Source organism: Pseudophryne corroboree, chromosome 11, assembly GCF_028390025.1.
Source record: "Pseudophryne corroboree isolate aPseCor3 chromosome 11, aPseCor3.hap2, whole genome shotgun sequence".
In the NCBI taxonomy this organism is placed as follows: Eukaryota; Metazoa; Chordata; class Amphibia; order Anura; family Myobatrachidae; genus Pseudophryne; species Pseudophryne corroboree.
Genome location: NC_086454.1, coordinates 137,419,693 through 137,439,844, shown reverse-complemented (window position 1 = coordinate 137,439,844; position 20,152 = coordinate 137,419,693). Strand labels below are relative to the sequence as shown.

The 20,152-nt window shown below is 46.3% G+C and overlaps 1 protein-coding gene across 1 annotated transcript in view; it reads left to right on the top strand.

Moving 5' to 3' along the window:
- The window catches only part of MRPL49 (mitochondrial ribosomal protein L49), a 100,993-nt gene extending 88,053 nt beyond the window's left edge, over positions 1-12,940 (top strand). Inside the window, exon 4 of the mRNA XM_063944848.1 lies at positions 12,607-12,940. Within this exon, the coding sequence (XP_063800918.1) occupies positions 12,607-12,753 (147 nt within the window). The 3' untranslated portion in view covers positions 12,754-12,940. The remainder of the gene's footprint in view (positions 1-12,606) is intronic.
- Positions 12,941-20,152: the final 7,212 nt, after the last annotated feature.

The following is a 20,152-nucleotide window of genomic DNA, read 5'->3' as shown; positions in this document are numbered from 1 at the left end:
TCTCGGCATTACAGCTTTGCCCAGCGGCTACTTGGTCAGGTTCAAACACTTTTGCAAAGTTCTACAAGTTTGATACCCTGGCCGAGGAGGACCTTGTGTTTGCTCAATCGGTGCTGCAGAGTCATCCGCACTCTCCCGCCCGTTTGGGAGCTTTGGTATAATCCCCATGGTCCTTACGGAGTCCTCAGCATCCACTAGGACGTTAGAGAAAATAAGATTTTACTTACCGGTAAATCTATTTCTCGTAGTCCGTAGTGGATGCTGGGGCCCGTCCCAAGTGCGGACTTCTTCTGCAATGCTTGTATATAGTTCTTGCTTAAATAAGGGTTATGTTATGGTTGCATCAGGGTTGACCTGTTGCTCTGTTGTTCATACTGTTGACTGGGTATGTTTATCTCAAGTTATACGGTGTGATTGGTGTGGCTGGTATGAATCTTGCCCTGGATTACCAAAATCCTTTCCTTGTACTGTCAGCTCTTCCGGGCACAGTTTCTCTAACTGAGGTCTGGAGGAGGGACATAGAGGGAGGAGCCAGAGCACACCAGAATCTAAATTCTTTCTTAAAGTGCCCATGTCTCCTGCGGAGCCCGTCTATTCCCCATGGTCCTTACGGAGTCCCCAGCATCCACTACGGACTACGAGAAATAGATTTACCGGTAAGTAAAATCTTATTTTATGTAAGTTGCCCGCATCTCAAGATGAGCCTGTCCAGCTATACAGCAGTAGCCTATACAGTAGGAGTAACAAGTGTGTATACTTATAGCCGTAGATTGCAAAAATAGAATTAAATATACATTTTAAGAATCAAATGATTATCGTTCCTGGAATCCATATAGGAATAGCATTTCAGTAATGTGAATAGATTGCCATGGTTTCTGATTATGCAGCTGCCACTGATTAATGATGTACTTTTTATGTGAGAAATCAGTTGCAATTAGCAGCAGGGAGCTAGTGCTGTGGATTTCCATCAGCAAGAGGTAGGCACTCCTCCTGACAGGTGTATGTGTCCAGGATTTACATGTTTATATTTTTACTATACGAGGCCTATGCTTCCCCATTCTGCCTCTCTAAGAATAGCTGTTCATGTATCTAGTCGTGAAAAGAGTGATGAAGTGGAGAAGTTGCCTATAGCAACCCATCAGCTTTGACATAGCATTTATCAAGTACATTCTGTAAAATGGTAGGTAGAAGCTCATTGATTGGCATAGGCAACTTCTCCACTCATTTCACTGCTTGATACATTATTACCAGTTATTTATATAGCACACACATATACTACAGCGCTTTACAGAGAATATTTGGCCATTCACACCAGTCCCTGCCCCAGTGGCGCTTACAATCCATATTCCCTACCACATGTACATGCACACACATTCACGCTAGGTTTAATTTTTGTTGGGAGCCAGTTAAGCTACCATTATGTTTTTGGATTGTGGGAGGAAACCCACACAACACCATGCTTCATGATGATCCTTCAGATGAAACCATGCTGGGAACCAAACCCTTGACCTCAGTGCTGTGAGGCAGTAATACTAACCATTACACCATCCATGCATCAACCCCATAGAGTCATAAGTGTAAAGGTACGTACACCCTGGCCATTCTGTTGAACGCCCGATATATCGCTGGTCCTTTGGACAGTGTGTACAAGCGATATGTTGTTCACAGACATATCACATCGGCCCTGCAGCACAGCCGACGGCAAATATGTCTAAAAATATGTTGACGCATTGTGCTGTGTGTACAAGTGGTCAGCTGACCACTCTTACACTTGCTGCAGATGCCGGCAGTGATTGACAGCAAAATGTCCGCCCAGTTCGTATGCACAACACACTGCCCAGTCCATCTGTAAATATATCTGTAGATCAGTTGATCTGCAGATATATCTACAAGTTTCAACCAAACCTGAAGACTGACATGTCCATACACATTGTTGCTGCGTGTGGAACAAGCCCATGTAGTAGACATGTAATAACCTACAGATGCACTGGCATATTTTTAATGGGTGCAGTGTACAGGGAGACTCTGCACGCCCTGCACCCGTTTTTTTTTCAATACTTACCCTCCGTAATCCTGAATCACAGCAGCTCTGCAGAAATCACTGGGAAAATGGTGCTCATCAGCTATTTTCCCAGTGTTTTGTGCTTGTGCAGTAGGAATATCACTGGGAAAATGGCAGCCACGCCATTTTCCCGGATTCTTGCGCACTATACTCTGACAGCGCTAGGATCCTATAGTGACCCTACTGATCAGAGTCAAGAGTGCTGATGGCTAGAGTCCAGAAGGAGACTGCACACGGACCTCCTCCTCTCTGAATACGCCCCTGTACAGGTGACCCTGTGGACCGATCACGTTATGGTGCCTGAACAGTTGGATGTGTAACTAATGAAGTTAGATCACATATTGCCTAATTTAATATAGTAACATGCCAATCTCTGAAACGCAAAATAAGTTGTATCTTGTGTCACATATCATATTAATTAATAGATGTCCTTCGTTGTGCCAAGAAAAAAGTGCATGGTATAAACACTTTCATTTCAGTAATGGAGAAATAATGGCACTCTCCTTTGCCATGGACAATACTGTCAAGCAGTTTAATTGATTGAAAACAAAATAACCATCTACAGCCTAATGGGGATTAGTGTGTTGGTTCATGTGACTATGATGAAAAATAACAGCTCTCAAATTACTCGAAAGGGAAATATGTGGAATAGACACAATATCCCTTTGCAGTCTTAAATGCCACTTTAAGACAATGGAACATTATTTACTCATTCCTATAAAAAGAGCTGCACCCAAGAAAATATTTTAGTTAGATCAAAATGATTATCTTATTCACAAAATAATGCAAAAACACTTTGTTCTTGAGTAAAAGACTCCTATTTATAGAGAGGGATAAATGTCTGCTAATAGAAATAATATTTACTCAATAGTGCTCGGTCTCCAATAGGACTCAAGGCGCGTAATAGATAGAATAAACAATACAGCACATATACAATGAAGTACATTGGGCGCGGGCTTCCAGACGAGAGGGACTCCAGCACAGTAGACTGGCTTTCCCTATTTTGAGGCGTGGATAGGAACCATGACAGATGACAGGGTCAGAGGTATGATTTCACAGGCATGCACTCTGGCTTTCAGGGCATCCACCATTCCTGGCCACCAGCTTTCTAGCACTTCCAGGTGCTCTCAGTGAGTCATTTACTCCCTTCTGTCCTCCAGGATCTTCATCCATGTTCCCCCCCCCGCCTCAAAAGAGGTACGGATTTCTATGCCAACTTGTTCCTGATTTAGAAACTGGATGGCTTGTCCCAGTCATCCTTGCTGTAAAGGCTCTAGACGTGTGCCTGTGGATTCCCAAGTACCGCAGGGAGTCCCTTCACTCCATTGTTCTGCCTCTGGAACTGGGGGATTTTAGGGCAGCCTCAAGACATACTGTATATTTTCCTATCGGAGTCAGTCATCGACGCTTGCCCAGGGTGCTTCCATTTTCTTGCATTGTTACTGAGATGGCCACAGTGATGCATGTTTTCATACATCTTTGGCACAAAGGTCTCCGATTTTAATCTATCTGACTGTCCTGCTTATGGCCCAGTTACTGGATTTCCTCAGGGAACACATTTGTCTTGCGATAGTTATTCTCCGGTTCTTCAGATGGATCATTGATGGGAAGAATTACTCCTTGACTATGTCTCAGGAGATGTTATACTGGAAGCTTTGCAGGATTCCAGGGTTTATCAGGTGTTCCTCTTGGTGGACAGACTTTGGCTCTTGCAAACGAAGATTATGTATTCTGGCATCATCGCATACAGTTCTTAGGCTCTCTAGTTCCATGTCCGACATGGTGGAGTATGCTCTGTTTCACTCCCAATCTCTTCAGATGGAAATTTTGGCTCAGTGCAACAGATCGCTCCTCAAACAAATGCGTTCCTTCTCTCTTGTGAAATCCGTGGCACCACTTAGATATGGGACGCCTCTTTTGGATCAGGTCTGCAGCTGTCCTCCCTATCGATGCAGGTGAGTAACCAGTCATTGGCCCACAAAGGCCGGTTATCACTCTGTGCTCTGGACTTCCAAGTGGCCTTCAGTCCTCTGGGTCTAGCTCAATTAGTCCTGGCTCTGCTACTCTTCTGACATAGGGGGTCATTCCGAGTTGATCGCTCACTAACAACTTTTTGCAGCGCTGCGATCAAGTTCAAACTCGGCAAAACTGCGTATGCACCGCAATGCGCAGGCGCATCGTACGGGTACAAAGAGGATTGGTGCTGGGCGTTGTATTTAACAAAGAATCCGTTTGCACAGTCGATCGCAAGGTGATTGACAGAAAGAGAGCGTTTATGGGTGTCAACTGACCGTTTTCTGGGAGTGTTTGGAAAAACGCAGGCGTGTCCAAGCGTTTGCAGGGCGGGTGCCTGACGTCAATTCCAGGACCAAAAAGTCTGAAGTGATCGCAGCAGCTGAGAAAGTCCAGAGCTACTCAGAAACTGCAACAAACTTTTTTGTGCCGTCTGCTGCAAAGGCGTTCGCACACTTGCAAAGCGAAAATACACTCCCCCATAGGCGGCAACTTTCTGATCGCAGCACAGCAAAAAGTTGCTAGCGACCGATTAACTCTGAATGACCCCCATTGTCCTGTCCAGCTACAGTCTGACATTGTGACAATCTTTGCAATTATGCTCCATCTGTACTATAATTGCAGTATCAGGGCCATGAGGGAGCTCATTTGCATCCTCTGTAGTGGGTTATAATGTAATTTCTCTAACGTCCTAGTGGATGCTGGGGACTCCGTCAGGACCATGGGGAATAGCGGCTCCGCAGGAGACAGGGCACAAAAGCAAGCTTTTAGGATCACATGGTGTGTACTGGCTCCTCCCCCTATGACCCTCCTCCAAGCCTCAGTTAGGTTTTTGTGCCCGTCCGAGAAGGGTGCAATCTAGGTGGCTCTCTTAAAGAGTTGCTTAGAAAAAGTTTTTAGGTTCTTTATTTTCAGTGAGTCCTGCTGGCAACAGGCTCACTGCATCGAGGGACTTAGGGGAGAGAATTTCAACTCACCTGCGTGCAGGATGGATTGGATTCTTAGGCTACTGGACACCATTAGCTTCAGAGGGAGTCGGAACACAGGTCTCGCCCTGGGGTTCGTCCCGGAGCCGCGCCGCCGACCCCCTTGCAGATGCTGAAGATTGAAGAGGTCCGGAACCAGGCGGCAGAAGACTTTTCAGTCTTCCTCAGGTAGCGCACAGCACTGCAGCTGTGCGCCATTGTCTGTCAGCACACTTCCCACAGCGATCACGGAGGGTGCAGGGCGCGGGGGGGGCGCCCTGGCAGCAATGTAGAATACCTGTATGGCGAAAAATACATCACATATAGCCCTTGAGGCTATATGGATGTATTTAACCCCTGCCAGACTTCACAATCTCCGGAGAAGAAGCCCGCCGAAAAGGGGGCGGGGCCTATTCTCCTCAGCACACAGCGCCATTTTCCCTCACAGAAAGGCTGAGGGGAAGGCTCCCAGGCTCTCCCCTGCACTGCACTACAGAAACAGGGTTAAAACAGAGAGGGGGGGCACTGATTTGGCGATATACATATATATTAAATGCTATATGGGAGGAACACTTATATAAGGGTTGTCCCTGTATAATTATAGCATTTTGGTGTGTGCTGGCAAACTCTCCCTCTGTCTCCCCAAAGGGCTAGTGGGTCCTGTCCTCTATCAGAGCATTCCCTATGTGTGTGCTGTATGTCGGTACGTGTGTGTCGACATGTATGAGGAAAATGTTGGTGAGGAGGCGGAGCAAAATTGCCTGTAATGGTGATGTCACTCTCTAGGGAGTCGACACCGGAATGGATGGCTTACTTATGGAATTACGTGATAATGTCAACACGCTGCAAGTGGGTTGACGACATGAGACGGCCGGCGAACAAATTAGTACCGGTCCAGGCGTCTCAGACACCGTCAGGGGCTTGTAAAAACGCCCATTTACCTCAGTCGGTCGACATAGACCCAGACACGGACACTGATTTCAGTGTCGACGGTGAAGAAACAAACGTATTTTCCTTTAGGGCCACACGTTAAGGGCAATGAAGGAGGTGTTACATATTTCTGATACTCCAAGTACCACAAAGAAGGGTATTATGTGTGAGGTGAAAAAACTACCTGTAGTTTTTCCTGAATCAGATAAATTAAATGAAGTGTGTGATGATGCGTGGGTTTCCCCCGATAGAAAATTATTGGCGGTATACCCTTTCCCGCCAGAAGTTAAGGCGCATTGGGAAACACCCCTCAGGGTGGATAAGGCGCTCACATGCTTATCAGAAAAATATCCTAAAAAGTATACACACACATGCTGGTGTTATACTGTGACCAGCGATCGCCTCAGCCTGGATGTGCAGAGCTGAGGTGGCTTGGTCGGATTCCCTGACTAAAAATATTGATACCCTTGACAGGGACAGTATTTTATTGACTATAGAGCATTTAAAGGATGCATTTCTATATATACGAGATGCGCAGAGGGATATTTGCACTCTGGCATCAAGAGTAAATGCGATGTCCATATCTGCAAGAAGATGTTTATGGACACGACAGTGGTCAGGGGATGCAGATTCCAAACGGCACAAAGATGTATTGCCGTATAAAAGGGGAGGAGTTATTTGGGGTCGGTCCATGGGACCTGGTGGCCACGGCAACTGCTGGAAGATCCACCGTTTTTTACCCTAAGTCACATCTCTGCAGAAAAAGACACCGTCTTTTCAGCCTCAGTCTTTTCGTCCCTATAAGATATCTGCCCAGGGATAGAGGAAAGGGAAGAAGACTGCAGCAGGCAGCCCATTCCCAGTAACAGAAGCCCTCCACCGCTTCTACTAAGTTCTCAGCATGACGCTGGGACCGTACAGGACCCCTGGATCCTACAAGTAGTATCAAAGGGGCACAGATTGGAATGTCGAGGCGTTTCCCCCCTCGCAGGTTCCTGTAGTCTGCTGTACCAATGTCCCCCTCCGACAGGGAGGCAGTATTGAAAACAATTCACAAGCTGTATTCCCAGCAGGTGATAATAAAATTACCCCTCCTACAACAAGGAAAGGGGTATTGTTCCACACTATAGGGTGGTACTGAAGCCAGAAGGCTAGGTGAGACCGATTCTAAATCTGAAAAATTTGAACACTTACAAGGGTTCAAATCCAGATGGAGTCACTCAGAGCAGTGATAGCGAACTGGGAACAAGGGGACTATATGGTGTCCCTGGACATCAGGGATGCTTACCTCCATGTCCCAAAATTTGCTTTTCTCACCAAGGGTACCTCAGGTTCGTGGTACAGAACTGTCACTATCAGTTTCAGACGATGCCGTTGGAGTGTCCAAGGCACCCCGGGTCTTTACCAAGGTAATGACCGAAATGAGGATTCGTCTTCAAAGAAAATGGACGACCTCCTGATAAGAACAAGGTCCAGAGAACAGTTGGAGGTCGGAGTAGCACTATCTCAAGTAGTTCTACGACAGCACGGGTGGATTCTAAATATTCCAAAACCGCAGTTGTTCCGACGACACGTCTGCTGGTCCTAGGGATGATTCTGGACACAGTCCAGGAAAAGGGTGTTTCTCCCAGAGGAGAAAGCCATGGAGTTATCCGAGCTAATCGGGATCCTCCTAAAACCAGGAAAGGTGTCAGTGCATCATTGCACAAGAGTCCTGGTAAAAAATGGTGGCTTATTACGAAGCGCTTCCATTCGGCAGATTTCACGCAAGAACTCTTCAGTGGGATCTGCTGGACAAATGGTCCGGATCGCATCTTCAGATGCATCAGCGGATAACCCTATATTCAAGGACAAGGGTGTCTCTCCTGTGGTGATTACAGAGTGCTCATCTTCTAGAGGGCCGCAGATTCGGCATTCAGGATTGGATGCTGGTATCCACGGAGGCCAGCCTGAGAGGCTGGGGAGCAGTCACACAGGGAAAAAATTTCCAGGGAGTGTGATCAAGTCTGGAGAATTCTCTCCACATAAATATACTGGAGCTAAGAGCAAATTTGTAATGCTATAAGCTTAGCAAGGCCTCTGCTTCAAGGTCAGCCGGTATTGATCCAGTGGGATAACATCACGGCAGTCGCCCACGTAAACAGATAGGGCGGCACAAGAAGCAGGAGGGCAGTGGTCAAAACTGCAAGGATTTTTCGCTAGACGGAAAATCATGTGATAGCACTGTCAGCAGTGTTCATTCCGGGAGTGGACGACTGGGAAGCAGACTTCCTCAGCAGGCACGACCTCCACCCGGGAGAGTGGGAACTTCATCGGGAAGTTTTCCGCATGATTGTGAACCGTTGGGAAAGACCAAAGGTGGAAATGATGGCGTCCCGCCCGAACAAAAAACGGGACAGGTATTGCGCCAGGTCACGAGACCTTCAGGCGATAGCTGTGGACGTCCTGGTAACACCGTGGGTGTAACAGTCGGTGTATGTGTTCCCTCTTCTGCTTCTCATAACCAAGGTATTGAGAATTATAAGACGTAGAGGAGTAAGAACTATACTCGTGGCTCCGGATTGGCCAAGAGGGACTTGGTACCCGGAACTTCAAGAGATGCTCACAGAGGACTAATGGCCTCGGGAGCTAAGATGGGATTTGCTTTCAGCAAGAACCATGTCTGTTCCAAGAGGAACCGTGGCATCTGCCTCTAAGAAAGGACCTGCTCCAGCAGGGACCTTGTCTGTTCCAAGACTTACCGCGACTGCGTTTGACGGCATGGCGGTTGAACGCCGGATCCTAAGGGAAAAGGCATTCCGGAAGAGGTCATACCTACCCTGGTCAAAGCCAGGAAGGAGGTGACCGCACAACGTTATCACCACATGTGGTGAAAATATGTTGCGTGGGTGAGGCCAGGAAGGCCCCACGAAAAAATTTCAACTAGGTCGATTTCTGCACTTCCTGAAAACAGGAGTGTCTATGAGCCTCAAATTGGGGTCCATTAAGGTTCAAGTTTCGGCCCTGTAGATTTTCTTCCAGAAAAAATTGGCTTCAATTCCTGAAGTCCAGACGTTTGTCAAGGGAGTATTGCATATACAGCCCCTTGTGTGCCTCCAGTGGCACCGTGGGATCTCAACGTAGTGTTGGGATTCCTCAAATCATATTGGTTTGAACCGATCAAATCTGTGGATTTGAAATATCTCACATGGAAAGGGACCATGTTGTGGCCCTGGCCTCGGCCAGGCGATTGTCAGAATTGGGGGCTTTGTCTTAAAAAAAGCTCATATTTGTTTTTCCATTCGGACAGGGCAGAACTGCGGACTCGTCCCCAGTTTCTTCCTAAGGTGGTGTCAGCGTTTCGCCTGAAACAACATATTGTGGTGCCTGCGGCTACTAGGGACTTGGAGGACTCCAAGTTGCTAGACGTTGTCGGGGCCCTAAAAATATATATATATATATATATATATATATATATATATATATATATATATATATTTATTTCCAGGACGGCTGGAGTCAGAAAGTCTGACTTGCTGTTTATATTGTATGCACCCCAAAAGATGGGTGCTCCTGCTTCTAAGCAGACTATTGCTCGTTGGATTTGTAGTACAATTCAGCTTGCACAGTCTGTGGCAGGCCTGCCACAGCCAAAATCTGTCAATGCCCATTCCACAAGGAAGGTGGGCTCATCTTGGGCGGATGCCCGAGGGGGTCTCGGCTTTAAAATTTTGCCGAGCAGCTACGTGGTCAGGGGGGAACACGTTTGTAAAATTCTACAAATTTGATACCCTGGCTGAGGAGGACCTGGAGTTCTCTCATTCGGTGCTGCAGAGTCACCCGCACTCTCCCGCCCGTTTGGGAGCTTTGGTATAATCCCCATGGTCCTGACGGAGTCCCCAGCATCCACTAGGACGTTAGAGAAAATAAGATTTTACTTACCGATAAATCTATTTCTCGTAGTCCGTAGTGGATGCTGGGCGCCCATCCCAAGTGCGGATTGTCTGCATTACTTGTACATAGTTATTGTTACAAAAATCGGGTTATTATTGTTGTGAGCCATTTTTTTTAGAGGCTACTTCATTGTTATCATACTGTTAACTGGGTTCAGATCACAAGTTGTACGGTGTGATTGGTGTGGCTGGTTTGGGTCTTACCCGGGATTCAAGATCCTTCCTTATTGTGTACGCTCGTCCGGGCACAGTACCTAACTGAGGCTTGGAGGAGGGTCATAGGGGGAGGAGCCAGTACACACCATGTGATCCTAAAAGCTTGCTTTTGTGCCCTGTCTCCTGCGGAGCCGCTATTCCCCATGGTCCTGACGGAGTCCCCAGCATCCACTACGGACTACGAGAAATAGATTTATCGGTAAGTAAAATCTTATTTTTTCCGGCGCTCCCCTTTGAACTCCTCGTTATCGACAGGATTTGCCAGATTGGTGTCTTGAAATAGCCACAGTCTGCTGAGACACGTTCTGTGTCCGAGAACTTCGAACTCTCCTGGTGGATGCTCTATTTATACAGAGGACATTCCTGCTTATATACATCTTCCTCCAATCCCAGAGTTCCTGCGGGTCCATTGCAGGTTGACATTGGAGTGATGCAGGGTGTTGCTCGTGGCTTCGATCTAGTGCCCGTGATGGGTAGCTTTTCTACAATTCTCCCCCAACACTCCTGCATCTGCCTCAGCGGCCGGATCTTCTATCTTAAGGCCGGAGCTTCCGTCTGGATCTGGCCCACCATGCTTTGGCGGGTTTGCTCTTGAGACATCCATCTTGAGAGCAAAGGGTTTCATACCATGATCGATGCCCAAAAGTTGTATTCGGCAAGTCTTTATCTCCAAGTTTGGCAGACATTCTTCATGCTGTTCCACCACCGTTTCGACATCAGGTTCTTCCGTCTTTCTCAAATCCTTCCCTTTTCTAAAGGCAAATTTAGATTTGGGCTTCTACTCTTGTCCTTGAAGGTACAGGTCTCTGTCATGTCTGTCCTCTTTCAGTGCTAAATTGCTTTCTTACTGGACGTACCAGTCTCTTTTCAGGGCATCTTACACATCCACCTGCAGTTTGTCCCTTCGGCTGCTCCATGGGACCTGTCCTTGGGTTTTTAGGGCTCTCAAGTCCACTATTTTAAGCCCATGCATACAGTGGACATTTGTTTGCTTGCATTAAAGTTTTCTTACTTGCCAATGAGTTGGCCCGGATGGTGTCAGATTTGCGTGCCTTCACTTGCTGCTCACCCTTTTCTGCTTTTCCATGCAAATCGGGAGTCCCTAGTGCTTACTTTGGTTATTTACCTAAAGTGGTCTTTCTGTTTCACATCAACCAAGAGACAGTGGTTCCGTCTTCTATTCTCCGAACACTTTGCTGGAGGGAGTCTCTCGATGTAGTGAGGGCTCTCCGATCTTTCGGGGGTCAGGACCAGGGACGTCCACAGGTTAGATTATTTGTCCTGTTTTGATGTTCACAAATGGGACTGGCCAGCTTTAAAACAGACTTTGGCCAGGTGGCTCCTCTTGACTATCTGCCATGTTTACTCTGCAATGGCTCTTCCTGCCCCTGTGGTGTTGATTGCTCATACCACCCGGTCAATGGGGGCTTTTTGGGGGCAGCTCAGCATGGTGCTACTGCAGAACAGCTCTGTGAAGTGGCCACTTGATCCTCTGTCATTTTTTTCATCTGATGCTTTGCAGCTTGAGACGCAACCTTAGGGTGTACGGGTCTCAGCGCAGCTTCGGGGTGTCCCCACCATTAGGGGACAGCTTTAGGACATCCCAATGTTCCCTGTGCCCCCTAGTGGAAGGAACAAGAAAAGAAGATTTATGTTCCTCCTTAATTTATTCCTTTTCTTCGAGTACATAGTGGGCACAGGGCGTCCACCCTGACGCTCCTGGCTTGCGGGGGATAGTTCCTTAGGTACCAGTTTCCTGAATGCCTCTCCTGCAAGTGAGTTTGCATGTATACCGGTTTTCTTTCTCCTGCCGTGAGCTTACTAACTTTACTAGCTGGGGTATAGTGGAGAGGGAGTCTGGGGCTGCTGGGAAAAAATGTAGTAACTACTTGGTGCCCAGACTCTCTCTGCTCTCCTGTCTATATCCAGTGTTCCCTAGGCCCCCTATAGATTTAAAGAAAAGGATTTAGCAAGGTAAGAACATAAATCCTCTTTTGCTGTTCAAAATGGAAAATATTAACGAGCATTATTAATTTAATAATAATTAAGTATAAAATATTAATTCATAATTATTAACTTATTTCAGGACAAAGTATTTTTACATTATGTGAATTATAAACATAATTAACGAGAAACTATTTTCTGGCTATAGCTGATTTTATATGAATGAGTAAAATGTATTCCATGGTTACTGTCTAATATTTATGTTTTAGAAGAAAGTGCCAGGGATACTGTTCCTACTTACAATTCTTTATAATAAAGGTGAGTATCCCTAGTTTAACATAGGCATCTGTCGCCAGGTCACACTGCAAGTCCCAGTAGATGTGTATTAATTTATGGCCTATTTGGCAAACCATGGTTAACAATCTGGCATTGGTAGGTAACATTCTGTTAAATAAAATGTATAATACTAGTCTGTTTTGTACAACAGAGTATCAGAATCTTCTTAGTGTTGGTATCTGATTAGGATTTTCTGTATCCACTTTAGGCACTGGAAACTGAAGTTCGAGATTTCCTGACCCAGCTAACAGGAAAGACACCAGCTATTCAAGTAAATGAGATCAATCGCACCATCCGGGTTAAAGGTTATTATGATAAGGAACTAAAAACATGGCTAGGCGAAAAAGGATTCTGACATGACTAGTAAAGGAAGACCAGTCCAGTTTGCAATGGATAATATAAAGGCTGCAGTCGTTACCAGTAACATATTACATTGACAGACTCTGTATGCTAAGCAAACATTAAGGGCGCAGGATTTGTTTCTTTTTACTGTGAATGCAAATCTTAATACATTTCTATTAAATATGTTCTAGAACATTGTTTATGGAATTTGTCATGATTGGCTGGATGATTCCCCAGATAATGTCAATCTGAAAAATCGCTGCCAGTGATTTATGGGTTACTTCCGACATGGTAATTGCCAGCAGCAAGAGGAATTCAGTGCTCTGACACTACAGTAGGTAGCCTTAACTTCTACCTGAATACACAATTATTAATTTTTCATGAAACAATTAACATGAGCATTAGGATTTCATTTCACGAATAACTTCAGAGTCTGCAATTACAAAAAAGGATTACAAAGTACACACTAATTTCAGAGAAAATAATAAAAGGATAAAACAAACCCAGAGTCCTCATTACGTAAGTTGATAACTCTTGTCGTTAAGGAGTCGCATTAGAACTGGTCAATGCATTTGCACGTGCTGCCCCCTTTTTCTGGAATTCTCTACCTCTCCCCCTCAGACTCTCCATCTCTCTACAAAACTTCAAGCAGGCTCTCAAGACACATTTCTTCACCAAACCCAGCTGTGTCTCATCCTAAGACTTCTGTGGCCCACGCTCACTTTCTACCCCATCTGTGTCACTCCGGTCTGTGTGCCCCTCCCCTTTAGAATGTAAGCTCTCACAAGCAGGGTCCTCTTCCCTTATGTGCTTTTACGTCATTTACTTAACTTATCTTCTTTTCAATACTCCCTTTGATGGCACCAAATCCTTCGGTTTTCTGCCACCCTGATACTAATTTCAGTGCTGTTTACTGACGCAGCTATGTTTTATATACCCTGTACTTGTGCTATATTGTATTGAACTGTCAGTCAATGTCTTCATGTTTTGCTTGTTTACTCTGTAATTGGGTGCTGCGGATCCCATGTGGTGCCATATAAATAAAGAATAATAATAATAATAATAATGCATAACCAGTCATGCTGGCCTCTCCTTAGGTGGTGCTCCCAGGGAGCAAATTCTCCTCAGACTTTTTCCCTCCTGGCTGCTACTCCAAAAATCAAGCTCCCACCCTTGTGGATTTTAACCATTTTAATGCCAGAAGGTGTTGTTTGTGTCTAGGGTAGCTGAAGGTCCTTTAGGTGCCTATAAGCCATGGGTTTTACCAGTCAGACAGGCAGGGTCTACAGAGAATTCACCATAGTTTGTCAGAAGTGCCCTGAACATATGCCCAGCCCAGCCCTAGCAGGAAATCCCTCATCAGCACTTCCCCCTTGGCTTCAGAACCTGTCCTGTCACTTGAATGTGGATTTATGAGGAGGAAAGTGTAATTTACAAATAGCCCCCTGCTGTGAAGAGCACATATACATTTCCATAAACCAATTGGCTGGTGGCTTGTGTCCCTGGCTAGTTAATTACAGACTTGTAACTTGTGAACCAGGATGAAGGGATAACATTTTTCATACAGAATATACATTGATACAACATACAATCTGAATAATACCATTTCTCTAGCATCCATAAGGGATATTGGGGGAAACTGGTACGATGGGGTATAGATGGGGTCCAAAGGTACCAGTGCACTTTAAATTTCTTTAACTGGGTGTGCTGGCTCCTCCCCTCTATGCCCCCTCCCACAGGCATTTTAGAAAAAAGTGCCCTTGGGAGAGGATGCACACCCCCAACGCATCCTGAAGGTGACATCGGTGGTGAGTACACACCAGGGACCCCGCTAAGGGGGTCCCCAGTTGAAAGTGCGGCTGACCACGGGCACGTCGTACAGGACCCTCCCTGGGGGTTCCTGCCAGGAACCCCCGTGTGTACACTGGCACAAAACTGCTTGACTAACCACTTGTGTGAGGTTTTAAGCTTATCTGGAGACTGTGCCAGTATAAATAATATGTACAGCTCCGGCGCCATTCCTCAGAGCGGGACCAGCAGCATTTTGGCACCTTCCTCTGCTTACAGCAGCCATCAACAGCACACACTCAGCGCTTCCTGCCTCACAGACATGCTGGAAACTGGTACAGGGTGTAGCTAAGAGGGAGAGCCGCTTTATTTAGGACTACATTTATTAGTGTTTCTGTGATTTACAGAGCTGACCGTCTCGCTGGGGCTGTACAGCTCAGTGTGTGCTGGTATTTCTCCCTCTCTCTGTCTCTTCTCACATACAGTAGGGCATGCTTGCATTATAACGGTCTGTGTGTTTGTGTATGTTATTGTACTTACTGTGAAATATGGATAAGCACAAGCTGTGCAGTATCTGTCACACCAGATTCTCTCCATTATCTAATGACTATTTCCTGTGAGCAATGTAGTCAATCTTCACAAATTAGTGAAGAGTTTGGGGGAGAGGGTACAGAGCCCCACTGGTTAGGGTCTCTTAAGACTATGATGTCAGATATATCATCCTAGCTTGCTGCTAATGTGCAAAAAATTCAGCTACTGCAACAAGCTGTTGCAGATTTAGCTGTTTGGGCTGATGCATAGCCCCCCGCCTCTCTCTCTCTCTCTCTCTCTCTCTCTCTCTCTCTCTCATGCAGGTCCACAGAAGAGTGGTTTACCTGCTCTGCTCTCTGATACAGATGATGATATACAAGATGATGGGGATGACCTGGATCCCGATTCTACTCAGGGTATTGAACCCCTCATTTTGGCTGTTAGGGATGTGTTACAGCTCCCTCTAGAGGATGCTGCTTCACAACAGTCGTTTTTCTTTGTACAAAACAAGCCCCCAGTGTTACTTTCCCTGAATCTCCAGAGTTAGGTGACTTATTCAAAGAGGCCTGGAAAAATCCAGGCAAAAAAATTCCATGTGTCCAAAAAGTTTTTGCGCACTTTCCCATTTGCACCTCAAGGTAGAAAATTTTGGGAGGAACGCCCCTGGGGTGGATGTCTTTGTCTCTTGCCTGTCTCTCCTGAGGGGAGAGCTTGACTGCGTCACTTCAGCCACATCTGGGAGACCTCCTGCCAGGATGCCTGGGTTTGGGAGCTCGCTTCTCAAGGCTAGAGACTGGAGTTTGACAGTACACAACACCCCCCCCCCCCCTCCCCCCTTTCCAACGATTTTACAAATCAAGCTTACCAGCTTCGGAGGATATGCAAGTTACGTTACAACAGACTATCTGAAAGTGGGTCCAGTCCCGCGGCAAGGGGTTTTACTCAAACCTGTTTGTGGTGGTGCCGAAGCTGGGCAGTTCAGTCAGACCTAATCTGAACCTGAAATCCTTGAATACTTATTTGAGGGTATTCAAGTTCAAAATGGAATCCCTGCGAGCAGAGATTGCCGGCTGGAAGAACAGGAATTTCTGGTCTCCTTGGATATCAAGGACGCCTATCTCCATATTCCGATTTGGCCTCCTCATCAGGCGTGCTTGCGGTTTGCCCTGCTGGACAATCGCTTCCAATTCCAGGCACAGCCCTTTGGCCTGTCAACAGCCCTGAGGGTATTCACGAAGGTGATGGCGACGATGATGCTTCAACTCCGGGTCCAGGGGGATCAATGCGGTCCCTTATCTGGATGACCTGCTGATAAAGGCAAGATCCAGGGAGCTTTTGTTGCTCCATATCGACCGCACCATCTGTCTTCTGTCCGACCATGGTTCGATCCTCAACTTACAGAAGTCCCACCTGGAGCCAACTCAGAGGCTCCTGTTCCTGGGGATGTTGCTGGTTACTGTGGGCTAGAAGGTGTTTCTACCAGAGGACAAGGTGAAAACTTCAGGAGATGGTCCGCATGGTGCTCTGACCTACTCGAGTGTCTGTACATCTCTACATAAGATTGCTGGGAAAGATGGTTGCTTCATACGAGGCAATCCAGTATGGGAGTGTCAAAGTCAGAAAAATATCACGATGCACACTGCCATATTTGCACCTCACACAGGTCTGCGCTGCGCATGCGTGCGCTCTCCCGTGCGTGCGCATACTCGCTGTTGCGGGCACCCGCGGGCGCGCGGTATGTGCATTTACGGTAGAGTTCATGTGTTCGTAGCGTGCGACTCAATCGTTACATATTTCCACTATATAATGTATTTTGTAGATCATGGTCCCTTTGATAGAATCTGAAAGTTTGGTTAATGTAGAATGTTCATGAACAGAGAAATCCCCCTTTGTTTGATACGAAGGGTCAGACAGGAGTAATACAGTGGTGTTTAGTATCCATCGGAAGAGTATTTAATTAGCAATATTCCGGTGTTGGTTTGAAGCGGATTAATCGCTCATGCGAATAGTTATGGACATAAGAAGTTTATGTCCATTTACTATTATTTGCACTTACTTAGCCATGCGGCGGGAAACCTAGTATCCCACCCACCTGAGCAGTTGGAAATAGCCACAGCCCACCTGTATGAATCAACCTATGATCTTTTGTTATAATGCGAAGCCGAATTCCTGTGTCCAATGAACAATAAGAATATAGGGACCATTGTACTGTATTGTGTGCAGAGTATATAAGGGTACCGTCCCCAGGCCAGCCAGTACTTTCTCTTCAACAGTTATCGCTGATAATTGGAGGACTGGATTCCGGTTGCGCCTGCGTGTGTTCCCCGTATGGTATGTTTCTCTGTTGCCACTTTGTTACCCGTATGTTGTTAGCCATTCACACTTAGTCTCTGTATTTGTAATGCGATCGTTCTCTATTGTGCATGTTACTGTCTAGATACTTTGCTAGAATTATATGTTAGTTTGTAGCGTATGACTTGTGAACTGTTTCCCCTTTTGAAGTAACTTTAGATATGTGTTAGTAAAAGGTTTTGGACCCTTAAAACGGTAGTGTGTATTCGTTATATTGCAAGGGGTAATAGGAGCGTCTCGATCGCTCAAACAGCTTTAGTATCTATAAGGTTAAACAGCGTTGCATCACTACAGTGGTTCTAGTACAAGGTATACAGCATAAGAATATCTTTCCAGCGTGTTACATACAAGTTTTACTGATTGTTATCCAGTTAGCGTCTGCGCCGCTCGTGATCTCCTCGTGGTCCCGAGCGTCCGCTACGCTAATAGCGTAGCATTACGTTAGTCGCTCACCTATAGTCCCTATTGACCAGAGGCACCGGCTATTAATTGTTTTAACTTTGTTATTTTTTGATATTGTTTCTTTTATTGATATGGATATAATTTTTTAATATACAATAAATTTGTGCATTTTTGGATATCCATTGCCTTTTATCCACATATTTGACCCACATTGGGGGTTATCAATGAAGACTCAGAACCTCACCAGCTGAAAAGAAACCTTTCAAGGAACATAGGGCACTTTTGAAAGGTGAGTGCCTATTCTGAGGGACGGGTTGCTGTGATCGTGTTACTGAGATGAAAGTGTAGGAAGAGAACTCCTAAAGAAACCTTTTGATGTACATATCCCATTTGAAGGAGGTTAGTCAAAAGGTGCGGACCTGTGAAAAACCGGTGAAAAAGGATTGAGGAAGTACTTGGTGATTGGAGAAATCCTAATAGAATTTCCAAGACTGTGATCAATCTCCATTGGTCGACTGATGAACTGTAGCGCTTGAGCACCACCCCATATTGTGTATTTTGCTCACCTATAGTGTGCCCGATACCACCAGCGTATTCTCGCGAGCGTTTGTGTCGCTCAAGCGGCTCGCTCCCGATTTAGCGTCCGCTACGCTAAGAGCGTACCCTTACGGTACCTCGTACGCCAATTGCGTACTGTGTCTCTTAACCTCTTAGAGTGTTTAATAAGGTAATCAAATCAGCATTCTCAATTGAGGGCTCGTCCGTCCTCCACACATCCATCCGCACTAGCTAAAACAGACTTTACCTGTCAGCAAAGGGCGGGAACGCAGTATCCTTTCGTATCCGTATTGGTGGTGAAGGATACAGTAGTGCTGGCTAGATAAGCGTCTGTTTCGCTACGCTGTAGGAGTGCTGGGGTGGAATCCGGAACCGGAGGTAAGAACAATACGCTATTTACCTTTTTTTTTTTTTTTTTTTTTTTTTTTGAAATTCTTTATTTTTGCGTGGTCAGGTACATAAAGAAGGCATTCTAGGAGTACAAGGGACATATGGCCAACATAGCCAGTGTCCAAAATAGACCACAGTTTTCCAGTGAGTAACCGGGTTAATTGGTATGGGAAAAACAATCAAGTTCAAACATGGGAATCGGGGGGGGGGGGAGAAGAGAAACAGGGGGGGGGGGGAAATAACCACATTTGTAACCATACATAATATAAGTCTTGAGAACAGGACGGTCATAATAGGGGGGGGAGGAAACGGAGAAGAGACACGGACAGAGAGGGTAATAGGAGGAAGAGATAATTGAGAAAGATAGGAGATGAGATAAGGAGGAATGTCAAAGGGAGAAGTAAGTGGGTGCCCATGGGTCTACGGGAGGAGCTGGAGCAGGTGGAGGGAGCCGGCTAACCACGTTCAGCGGCGAGCCAGGGAGCCCAGACCTGCTCGAAGACGTGGCCCCGGTCGTGGAGGTAATAGGTTATCTTTTCCATTGAGGCGATGTGCCAGATTTTAGCTTTGAGGGATAGTAGGGAGGGTGGTAAGGGGTTCTTCCAGTTGAGGGCGATCAGTGATTTAGCTGCGGCTAGAATGTGTGAGGTCAGCTTTTGGGAGAATTTATTGAGGAGTGGGGGGGGATAACACAGTAAGGAGACCCAAGGGTCTTTCATTACAGGGGATTCTAGAAGTGAGTTGAGGAGGGAGTGGACCAGATCCCAGAAGGGGACGATAACCGGGCAGGTCCACCATATGTGGAGCATAGTACCTCTCTCCCCACAGTTCCTCCAGCAGGCTGGAGAGGAGGACGGGAAAAATTTGTTAAGACGGTCGGGGGTATAGTACCAGCGGTAATAAACTTTGTAGGCCGTTTCCTTAAAGGCGGTGGCAATAGAGCTTTTAGCAATCCCTAGTCTCATGTCCTCCCAATCCTGAGTTTCAGGTGGGGGCCCGAGGTCCCGTTCCCATGCAAGTTCATGGGGCCGGGATAGGGGCAGGGAAAAATCCAGTAGGAGAGAGTAAAGTTGGGAGATTGTGCCTTTGGAGGAGTGGGAGTTGACACATAGGGATTCAAAGGGAGTAAGGGCACGGAGTAAGGCGGTGGAAGGGAGGGAGGTTAAAAAGTGGCGTATTTGTAAGAATTGAAAGGGGTTGAGTGGCTGTGAGGGGGTTTTCTGCTGGAGGTCCGGGAGGGACAGCCATTGGCCTCGATCGGCAAAGTCGATTGGGAATTTAAGGCCCAGAGTTATCCACGTCCGGGATCTCGTAGCTGAGAGTCCGGAGGGAAACATGGGGTTCTGCCAGATGGGGGTTAAGGGTGAGGGTGTAGTAGTGAGACCCCACTT